Source organism: Amaranthus tricolor, chromosome 11 (assembly GCF_026212465.1).
Source record: "Amaranthus tricolor cultivar Red isolate AtriRed21 chromosome 11, ASM2621246v1, whole genome shotgun sequence".
In the NCBI taxonomy this organism is placed as follows: Eukaryota; Viridiplantae; Streptophyta; class Magnoliopsida; order Caryophyllales; family Amaranthaceae; genus Amaranthus; species Amaranthus tricolor.
This window is the reverse complement of record NC_080057.1, coordinates 22896928-22909047: the sequence shown is the minus strand read 5'-3', so window position 1 is coordinate 22909047 and position 12120 is coordinate 22896928. Positions and strand designations below refer to the sequence as shown.

Genomic DNA, 12120 nt, shown 5'->3' with positions numbered 1-12120 from the left:
CATTACTCATTTTGGTTATTCCTGTTGATTTTAAGTAATTTTGATTGTTTTAAGCATAATTCTTATAATTTTAATGATGACGGAATTTAATAAAGTGATTTTAGCTCGGTTGAAGATGTTCTACATAGAAAATGAGCAAAATGGTAGAAGAGTGTTAATAATGCAAAAGTTTTGAGGTGAAATTTGATACATGTCTACTCTTTTCACCATAACTTTTGATAGAAAGATCGCTTTAATGAAAAGTTTGCAGCATTGGAAATTAGACTTCAAGAGCTTTCCAACAGTATATTATAAGTCCAATTCTGACAACTGACCAAGAAATGGCGACCATTTAAAGTTTGCTGAAATTGTCAGACAAAACGCCGACTCGGTTTTTTGGCCCTGGATGTGGATGCCAAGTAGGCTTTTTTCTTTTGGAATCCGTGCAGTTCATTTTTCAATACTTCAATTTTGTATTATTTATTTTTACCTTTATTTTAATTAACTTCTTACAGATTTATTTAGGGGTTAATGAGTAGCATTTAGGTTAAACCTCCTTTAGAGGAGCACAAGGAGGGAGACTAAAAACCTCTTCTCCTTCCTCCTTCATCTTCCTCTCCATTTGAATATCATTTTAATTCTTGTAAGCTTTAATTTCTTGTCATTTTAATTTCTTGTCTTTGATTTACTTTCTCATTATTAGTTTAATCTTTCTTTATCAAATTTGTATTAGTTTAATGTTTCCTTGCCATACTTTAATTGTTTTCTTAGAAATTGTCATTTAATAAATTGTTTCTATTTTGTCTTTTGGATCTTTAATTGTGTGTCACATAATTTAGTTATTGTTTTTCCTTGCAAATTTAACATTATCATTTTCATTCATGTTTTGTATCATGCTAGGTTTGTGTTTATTGCGTTCACCATGAGTAATGAGTAGATCCATTTTCTAGGGTTAGGGTTTAAACCTACGAGTTGAGTATGATATAATGATTGAAAGTGTCTATGAAATTAGGATTAATGTGGTTAAATTGTGTTAATAACCCTAAATTAAATATGCTTTGTTGGACTAGTTAATAGAACTAGCGTGTGAGATTGAGATCAATTTTGCTTTAGGGTAAATTTTAGTTAACATCTTATTAATTCATTCAATAAAACTAGTGTGTGAGAATCAAATTAGTAGGGTCTAAATCTAATAGTTAATCAACAGAGCGAGAGTTTGAGATTAACAAGATCATGTTTAACCACATAATTAATCCGACATTTCATTAACACTAATAAGAACTTGATTATACAAGACTTTAGGGGATTTCCGACACCCTTGATCTTTTAACATATAGTTTAAACCCATATCTTTATTGCATTTTTAGTTTGTTAGACAACAACTTACCAAATCTTTTTCTCTCTGAGCAATATAATTTATAAAAATTAGCAAATTTCTTGTCCTAACTTCCTTATGTTTGACCCGTGACTACACGTACACAGTGTGCTTGCGTTAAATAAAATTTTCACATCATATTCCATGTGGTGTTATCTTTGCACTTGCTTAATTAGAAAAGTCAAGTTAGGATTAGAAGATTGAACTTTGTACTTAATCATTTTATAGTCCTATGATTTAATCTTACTCAGAAGAGGGCAGAATAACGGACCACACACCCAACTGGATCATCAAAAAGGAGTCCAATGTTGGCGTGTAGATAAGCAAAGTCTAGAGAAAGAAATCGGTCCAAATTTAAAGGGATAAAAAAGAAAAATTAAATTAAATGAGTTTTTTTTTTTTTTTAAATAAAATTTCCCCAATTAACTTTGAGAAAATTTAAATTTCCAAAATAAGGACATTTTTTATACAAATAGACATCTTTTTTTTTTTTCTACTTTTGTTTTACTATTTTAAATGTCTAAATTCTCCGGTAGAAAAGCTACTAGAATATAACCGTTCTCGAAATAAAAAATGTAAACAAATTTTTATTTAGGACCGTCTTAAAATTGGGATGCTATTACATATGTCATCGCTTTTAAAATTTATGTGATTATTTTTTGTAATGCTTATGTGATCACTTTTAAAACTTATATGGTCACTAAGACCTATATAATCACTTTGAAAGACCTATGTGTTAATTTTATTTTACTATATGATCACTTTTGAAGCTATCACTTTAAAAGCATATGTGATCACTTTTAAAGTTTATTGAGATTGTGTTTTGTGGTGATGGTGGACTTGAAAATTAAAAATGATCACATATGCCTTAAAGGGATCACATAGGTCTTAAAAGTAATCACATAGGTCTTAAAAGTGACTATATAAGCTTTAAAAGTAATCACTTATAATAGTCAAAGTGATTACACATGCTTTAAAAGTAATCATATAAGCCTTAAAGTGATCATATATTCTTTAAAAGTAACTACATAATTTTTAAAAGTGATCACATATTAAATTAAAAATAATCACATAAGCCTTAAAAGTGATCATATATGTCTTAAAAGTAATCACATATACCTTAAAATTAATTACACTAGCTTTAAAAATAATCAAATATAATAGTAAAAAATAATTACATAAACTTAAAAAATAATCGCACAAATACAATTACACCAGCTCTAAAACTAATAAACTGGTGGGCGGCACATGAGATTGTCTCAAATTGTATAGGAGAGAACAAATGCTAAAATAGTTATTATTATAATTATATTATAAAATAAAAAATATACAAATACAACTTATTCTATCAACGAAAATGATAGTTTAACATTAGTACATGAGTTTGACCCAACGGTCCGATAAACTATTTACATTAATATCTTTTCTATCAAAGTAATAAGGAGCCTTTTTTCCTTTGATGAATAATCACTACAAAAAACTCACTAAATACCGACGCAAACAATCGACCAAGTAAATATTTGGTCGGAAAGCTAACGACTAATATTGTTACAGTATATAATATATTTTAAAGTTTGAACCATTAGCCTAAACTTTTTATTAAGGTCTCAGGATCGATAGTTTAGATCAAGGAATTAATTTAACCAATTCAATCAAAAGCTTAGATTATTGGTTGAGGTTTCTAAATATATTATATACTGTCAAATGTAATAAAGTTTATGGGTAAATGAGACTAACATTGTCGACCGTGACGACAACTGAGAACTCCAGCACTTGCAGTGAGGGTAGCAACAAGGTTTGATGGCTTGGCTGCTAAGCTAGAGGCTTTGGCGTAGCTAGCACCAGCTCCTGAGCCTGAGGGGGTGAAGTAGGCCCCATTTAGAAACAAATCACCTTCTGATCTCCAGTTCCACTTTTTCCAATTTCCTTTACTTTTCACCCTCTTAGTCACCTATTTAATACACAAGAGATATACTCATATTGATCGATTAAATACAAATTCTTATGAGAGACTATCTCTAATTGGACCGGTCAATTATATATTTTTTAAATATTGTAAGTAAGCATTAAGAATGATGTAAGTAGGCATTAAGAATACGTTAAGTAAGCATTAAGGATAATGTAAGTAGGCATCAAGAATACGATAAGTATGTATTAATCTTTATTGGGTTGGGCTTGAGATACGTCTCTCAAAAAGACGGTCTTTCAAGAGACTAGCTGTCGATTAAAACTATTGGCTCATTTGTTAGCTATTAAGTTGATCACCTTTAAAGTTTATAATATTTGTTAAAAATTACTATTTCTATTTATTAAAGTTATTTTTATTTGTCATTGTGAGTTATTCCGTTTGTTGTTCCTATTAAGAATGTTTGATTCCAATTATATCACAAATTTTTAACATAATTAACCTTATTTATCGTCATTTTAATATTATAATAAAGCTTATGGTCCCACATATTTTCTACTAACTTCTTTTTAACATTTTTATATTGTTTATGATTCCTATATATTTCCCACTAATTTTTTAATAGTTGTGATGTGATGTCCATATTTATTACACAAACTTTATTTTTATATTTTCTTAATGTTTACAATCTCAACTTTTCTTCCATCAAATTTATTCTTCACTATAATAATATAATCACCATCTAAAAGATTCTATATTTCTTAATTTCTATGAATACTCCTTATGAAAACAACATTAAAAAATAAAGAAAATAGTATAGACTGTTTATTAAAGAAAAAGTAAAATATACAGCCAAAAGTCAAATTTTCACATTTTACTGTATTTTGACTATAAAAAAAAACTAAAAGTTAAAAGTAAATAAAAAAGTCAACTAAAACTTCATTTATCAAATATATAATTGTTTGTTAGATAGTATTACCTCTTTGGCAAAACGATTGGTTGGGGCAAGGTACCTATTTCCTTGGCTGTTAACGGTGGGATTTGCACTCCCTCCAATGGCATACATTTGCCAATGGGTGTAGTCATTGTTCACAACGTGGAAGTGGCCATGTCTACACCTTGGCATCCTTTGGATAAGTCCTTCTCCAAAGTGATTGTATGCAATCGTAACTTGCATTACTTTATCCTTTACATACGAGTCTGAGTGACCCAACAACATCACCTGTTTTTAATCAAAAAACCCAACCAAATACAACTCTTACTATTAAAAACCTTCAAACTAATAGCACTAACCTGTTTATATGTGGTACTAAATAGTGATAATAAAAGTGAATAATAATTTTAATAGAAATGAAATCTATCACGTCATTCTTATTGTGAGTGAACTTTAATTATAAAAATTCTTTTTTTGTTCACGTACTATTGACTATTACCGCCTAAATTATCCTTTTAACGCATTAGAATGAACTTTTATAAAAAAATGATATTAAAGTTGATTAACATATTCATAAAAATTCTCAAAAAAATTTCCTACCAAAGTTATACTAATATTTCAGTATCATTTCTACTAAATAATGACAACAACTAGATGACCCATAAAATGTATTGTACTTTATTCAAATTTATAATAAAACCATAGTACTTAGATTTATATAGATCCGTTTATTGATAGTTACATGTATTTTAGGTGGATGAGGAATGTTAGCTAGGTTTTTTAATATGAAAATTTCAAGGAAAGTAAAGTTTTGATTTTAAATTTATATAATCAAATGTGAAAATCTAAAATTGATTCGTATGATGTGTTTGGAAGAAAAAAAATCAAATTTGAATTTGATTCAATTTCACCATTATATTAAAATGGTTAAGATTAAGGTTTCTATAATAATTTTTTAAACTTTGTGATTTTCAAACTTTTTTTATTTATGATCTTATGATTGAAATTTAAAATTAAAAATAAAATATTTGTTTTTAAATACAACCTTACCTCATTGTGACGCGTAAAATAATTGTTAGAAATGGTAATAGCAGTGGATCCAATAATAGCATCAATGAGTCCATCAGCACAATTTGAAAGGGAGTTATGATCAATCCAAATATGACTCGACCCGAAAATAGAAATCCCATCACCATCAGCAACACCTCTAAACCCATAATGTGAAGGAGAACTTCTCACCATTGCATTACCAGTTGGCTTACAATCATGTATATGAATACCATGTATTATAATATTAGTAATATATTGAATAGTAATACATGCTCCATTTGCAATATGTACATTTACTCCTCTTCCATCTATTGTCTTAAAACTGTTCATAATTAGTTCTTCTTTTAATTTTATTACCATGTCCCTTTTAAAAATGATCCAAAGTGGCTCATCTTGGATGACAGCATGGCGAAGTGTGCCAGGTTTTGGGTTCACTGCATCATTGTCCGTTGGATCGGTCACGACGTAAAATCGTCCATCATGACCTCCGATTGCGTTGCGCCCAAACCCAATTGCGCAATTAGCTAGGTGCTTTCGATTTTTGTGCCAATTAGGATCGCATCTCCAACAGTCGTCAATTAAATTCCCCGTTCCACATGAGAAATATCCTAGATTTCTCCTTGTATTGTTGGTAATGCTCCTAAAAATCATAAAACCTATATTAATTGAATGAATATTATACATATATTATGCATTGATTTTATAATTATATATTTTTTCATCCTTGGTAATAGTCTCAAATCTTTTTTTTATTTCATTTATAAACTTATTATCTCTATTCAATCAAATCACTTATTTCTATTATCTATTTGTTTTTTTAACTTATTTTTTAACTCAATTTTATTTCCACTAAATTTCATCCAAAAAGATTTGAGTAAATTCTTATAGGGACGGAGGGAGAATTAATTATTAGTTAGGTCATGAGTCGAATGTAAAGTGAGATTACGAGTGGCTTAAGAGGGTCAAATCTGACATAAAGTGTCAAATGAGACAGTCTCATGCATGTGAGACCATTTTTATTGGGCAAGACCCAATATACATTAACTGTCTTAAAGCGATCACTTACAACATTAAGTGATCATTTAAAATTTTATAATAGTCATTTTATAGTCTTAAATTGATTATTTACAATAACTTAAAATGATTATTTATAATCTTAAAATAATCATTAAAAAACTAATTATATAAATTTATATCATTATATGACGATCGATACAAGATGAAGTGTAAATCTAAATATGAGATGTGCTTCGAAAGGATTTAAAATCCATACCCAAATTCAATCCTATTAAGTTTAAAAAAGTTTGACCTACACCCTAAAATTATTGTCGGATCTGAAATGTGCTTAATAGGGTTTTAAATTCATCACCGCCCATAGTCGGCATTCTTACAGTGTTAGACCATTTATATTAGAACTGTTTATGGATGGATCTCTTAAAAGTCTATCTCCAGGCTCAAATATTCAACAGTCTACTTGTATTTACAGATTTATTTTATGTTGTTATTTGTACATTTTTTTAAGTGGACGAAACCTGAGGATAAGCGAGCATGTTTTATATAAAATTAAAAATATTAGAATTAAGTCATAATAACAATTAAAACCATACAATATATAATCCAAAATACTCCAAATATTTAAAAAGTTTCAAAATACTCAATTTACATAAATATAAACATCATGTTGGATAATCCAACCAAAGTAATACAATCATGGATTATCATCATCTTACTACGGAGTAATATAGACAATAGGTGAGTAGACTAGAGTGCTAATTAGAGTATTAAATTAAATTTGGTGATTATTATTTAATGGATAATGAAGACAAGAGATGAGTAGACTAGAAACAATTTATTAAAAAACAACAAATTATTATCTAATAATCAATATATTAATTCAGGGGATTGGTGGGTATAGCCGCAAGTAACTTTTTAGTGTCGTTATCCCACTATTTATTTTGGCGCACCGATATTATCGATCTAAGTTTTAATTTGTACATAAACAACTCTAATTCATATCAATAGTGAAGGGATGATATACGGTTCATACGGAAAAGAAATGAGGTGTCGGTGGGATGTACTAATTAATTCAATCACTCAGAACAATGCTAAAAGATTTACATTTATTACTATCACACGATCCACCAATAATTTGCCAGTTTTTGTCTACAAGGATTTGTTCGATCATAAATCATAATCCAAATTCTAAACCCCCTAAACAAAAAAAATGTCAAAAGTATTATGTTTACTCTCAATCTCCCATTGAGGATTGGGTTATGAGGATATATTTATTTACACATTTTGGATATTAAAAATACCATAACAAATATGGAATATATATATATATATATATATATATATATATATATATATATATATATATATATATATATATATATATATATATATATATATAATCAAATAAGAAGCATTTTAAAATAAGAAGGGTGAGAAGAATTTTTTTTTATTTTGTTTTGTTACTATATGTATAAAAAAGAATACTATGTTATAAAGTAAGAATATTCTAAAAGTTTATGTCGTAGTTACTTTTCTGTGTAACATAGTTACTTTTAAAGTTATGTATTTCAATCGTAACCATCGATTTTTTTATTTTATTGAAATTAAGGATGTAGAATCCTTCTTACCCTTTTCATTTTCAACACCCTTCTCATTGGATCCCTCCATATATATATATATAATATATATATATATTAGAGTATAATAATAGTTTAAGGATATTATTTGGTTTTAGCAAATATTGTAGGAATATTTTATCAATAAAAATCTTTATTTTAGTGTATAATATATCTGATTCTATTCAGGGCTTTAACCGTCATATTCAGGTTGAGTGCAAGTAAAAAAAAGGGATGAAGTATAAAATTTAAAATTTTCCACTATATGTAAAATGTGAGATTTTTATAAGCTTACCACATGAAATTAAATGAAAATTTTTCTATTGTTTATTTAAGCTTTTTTTTTTTTTTTTTTTTTTTTTTTTTTTTTTTTTTTTTAAATCCGCCTAAACATACTTAGTACAATTGAGATATCTATATGAAACCTTATTGTTTATAATATCAATATTTTAAGCTAGTGAATTTATGTTGTTTTAGACTCTAAATCTGTCTTGACATAAATTCATACTTTCTCAACTATTTGATTATAAAAATTAATATTAATAATTTAATATATATTAAAACGATTTAAACAAAATTTTATTTAATAATATATTTTAATTTATAAAAAAAATTAAAATTGATTAATAAAAAATATTAAAAAACAGCTATAGTCAAATATAAGTGAAAAATAGAGTAATAGAATAAGAAAATATCCTGCTACTAGTATGGCACGTCCACTAGATGACATGCACGTTCCTTGTTCCAAACTATTAAAGAGGATTGTGGTGGGTGCGTTTTCAAGTGTCTACTTTTTTCTTCTTATTTTTTTAATTTTTTTATGCAACTTATTTTCCTTAATTTAATTTATAATTGTTAGAGTATATAAAATATTTTGGGTCTTAACCATCAATTTAAGTTTTTGGTTGAATTGCTTCCTTGATATGATATCAGAAGTCGGTGTGACAAAGGATTACGGGTTCGAATCTCAACCACCCCTCATTTAAAGTATGAGGAGGGCCTGTACTGCATCCACACTTCGAGCCCAAAGCGTTTTCGTGTGAGGAGGCATGTTAGAGTATGTAACATATCTTAGAATTTCAACCATCAACTTAAGCTTTTAGTTGAGTTGTATCGTTGGCTCCTTGACGCTAATAAAATTATCAAAAACTAATACAAGTTCCAATTTAAGATTCAAGTAGCATATGGTGAATTTAACATTAAGCTTTAATATAAAGTTTTTGATAACAAATAAAAATATATTAATCAGTTAAAATTTTATAATATTTATATAAGTTTTCTTAAATTTCTTAATATTGACATAGAATAATTTTTATTAGCATTTTGAAAATTTATAATAAATTATTTAGGGATTGAGTTTACCTTGAGACCATAGATATTATCTCTTCTGGTCGTTCAACAACAGCTTCTTGGTTTTTCACTTCAGCTTCTTTGGCCCTGAAATCAACATTTTTATAGACCATTGATGAATTTATTTCATATTTACAAACCCAAAAGAAAAAACACCAATTCTCCACGGTCTTTGCCACAATATACACTTATATTGTTAAAGAGTTCACTTATAATCTTAAAAGTGATTATTTATAGTCTTAAATTGATCACTTGTAATCTTAAAATAATTACTTATCACGTAAAGTGATCACTCAGAGAAATAAATTGATTTTATTGTAAAAAATGTGTTGAAAGAAAATTTAAATGTAATAATATATATGTTTTGATTATTTTATATGATTTCCAAAATTTTATACTAGTTGGCTTTTAGTATTAGTTTCTATATTGGCAAGGCACATTTTTGATATTCTCACGAAAATTATACTTAATATGGAAATCTTTCATGCCCGTATCATGTATAATCCTTGGCATGAATCATGATAAAATAAATGACATATTTATTAAATTTCAACGTTATATCCAACATTATTAACAAATGTACGTGGTGAGTAAACATAACTAATTTAAACAAATATGGAGTATAATATTGCACTTTTAACATCTAAAACATATAGCTTAAATAGTCTTCAATAGTATGTATTCACTCTTTTTCACTAATTTTGCCCTAGGTTGAATTTTTTTAAAAAATAGCTAAAATATTATTTTATTTAAATTTGGTTTCCATATGTAAATAAGATGAAAAAATAAGTTAAATACATCAATAAGAACAAAAAAAGTATAGGTCATAGCAGATAATAAAAGATTTGCAAATTAATAAGATAAACTAAAATAAAAAATAGCAAATTTGACAGGACATAATCTATACGGAGTATATGCATAGAAATGTCCATTTGAATGTTGGTACGGAACAGTAATAGAGTACTGAAACACCAATTTTACTTTTTTTTTTTGTTTTTAATATTTAATAAGCTAAATTTAAATCACTATTTATTTTAATTATTGTTTTCGAAAATAAGATCAAATCATTATAGAAAGACTTGGACGACATCTCTATCAGAATCAACAATCAGAAAATACATAAAATTTATGATAAAAAACAATTTAGATTAGTCAAATAATAATCGTTATAGCCTTATAGGTTTAGTCTTTTTATCTTAATAGTAATATACGTTGAAATTTTAATTTAAAATTAAAATAATTATTATTTATGAGTTAATTATTTTAGTAAATGATTAATAATAGTTAGTCAATAGTTTATTTAACTTTTTATATTTGACACTAAGTTAATATTTTAATTTCAAAAAAATTACTTATTTGTATCTATATTTCAATTCCTTTGTAGCTTTTCATAAATCATTAATCATTAATAAAAAAAATATAATGAGTCTACTATACTTTCTTTAGTTTTACTCTAACGATATACCAACAATATAAAAATTAATTGAGCAGTATACCTATATGCCATTGAAGAATTCATGATTCTTTTAAGTAGTTCTTCAACTCTGCACACTCAAAACCAAATAAAATAAACCAAATTGATATTCAATTTCAATTTTAATCAAGAAAATTTCAAATGATTTTGCAACAATGTAGCTAGAAATACCTTGAATTTACGATTTGATCTTTTTCGCTTTGTAATTTTCCATTAACAATGGTTAAGAAAAGCGACGAAATCATCAATGTGAACAGAGCAAAAGATGTTAGAGAAACTTCCGCCATTACTAGACCTCTATTTTCTCTCTCTTCTCCTTTTTGTGAGGTGAGGGAGAATGAAAGGAAGAAGGTATGCTTGTTTTTATAAGAGAAACAATGAGCCTAACATTCTTTTTTTAAAATAAAAAATAATTTGCAAATTATATCGTTAGCTTTTAAAAATTACAATTTTGATACTCCTTTCTGTTCACTAAATTGTGTTATTTGACTTTTTTTTCATTTTTTAAATAGTTAAAAGAGATTAGCTGTGAAAAAGACAGAGTATAATATTTTTAAATTTTATAGGGGTAAAATAAGGTTATTTAGTGTAAAGGTGTGAAAATATTAAGTGCGGTAAAGGTATATGGCAAAGTTAACATACTGAAAATCGAATTAAAACATGTTATATAAGAAAGAGTATTTATTATGTTATATAAGAAAGAGTATTTATTATGTTATAGCCATTAAAAAATATGAAAGTTTATAACATTTATAGAATTCCAACAACTTAATATATTGATACAGTATGTTGAGCTTTTGCTTTTATTATTGAGCAATGCAATGTCAGTTACATTAAAATAATACATACCTAATTTAACTAAAATGAGATTAACTAACATAACTAAAATTAGGCTAACTAAACGTGATCTTAATTAGGAAGTAAGAAGTAAGAATAATTGCTAGAAATATATTCTTTTGCTAAACTTTGATAAACATTAAACAAACACTAAAATGATATGCACGTACGAAACTTCAAAGCAAGATTCATTTGTATACTTGAATCACCTCATGCTGGCGGATTTAGATATGTACTGTGGGCCCACTATGAAGAAAAGAATAAGTGGAAGCTTAGAATACTTTAGGATGAATACTATGTATGTATTATTCGTTAATCACAAGTACAACCCCAATATATACGATGAATATGAGCTAACTAAGAAAATAATTAATCTAGGAAATATGAATATTACCCTAATACATCCAGCTAAAAAAGGTAACAAAATAACAGAAGAATAATATAAAATAAATACACATATTTGTTTTTCAAAAACTGATGATCGGGAAACCCATGAGCAAGCAAAGTGTGACCCTTTTTAATCGTCTCGTCCACATAGTACAAACCTTCTCGTTCAGTACTACGCCCAATAATCCTTCCTGTCTG

At 27.1% G+C, this 12120-nt stretch overlaps 1 protein-coding gene across 1 annotated transcript; it reads right to left on the bottom strand.

The window, feature by feature from the left end:
- Positions 1-2671: 2671 nt before the first annotated feature.
- Positions 2672-11046, bottom strand: LOC130827438 (probable pectate lyase 20). The gene is made up of 6 exons (XM_057693159.1): positions 10870-11046; positions 10721-10768; positions 9237-9311; positions 5245-5884; positions 4240-4482; positions 2672-3305 (listed from the first exon to the last, which is right to left on the bottom strand). Exons 1-6 carry the CDS (start codon positions 10983-10985, stop codon positions 3087-3089), a joined length of 1341 nt encoding a protein of 446 aa, XP_057549142.1. The 5' UTR covers positions 10986-11046; the 3' UTR covers positions 2672-3086.
- Positions 11047-12120: the final 1074 nt, after the last annotated feature.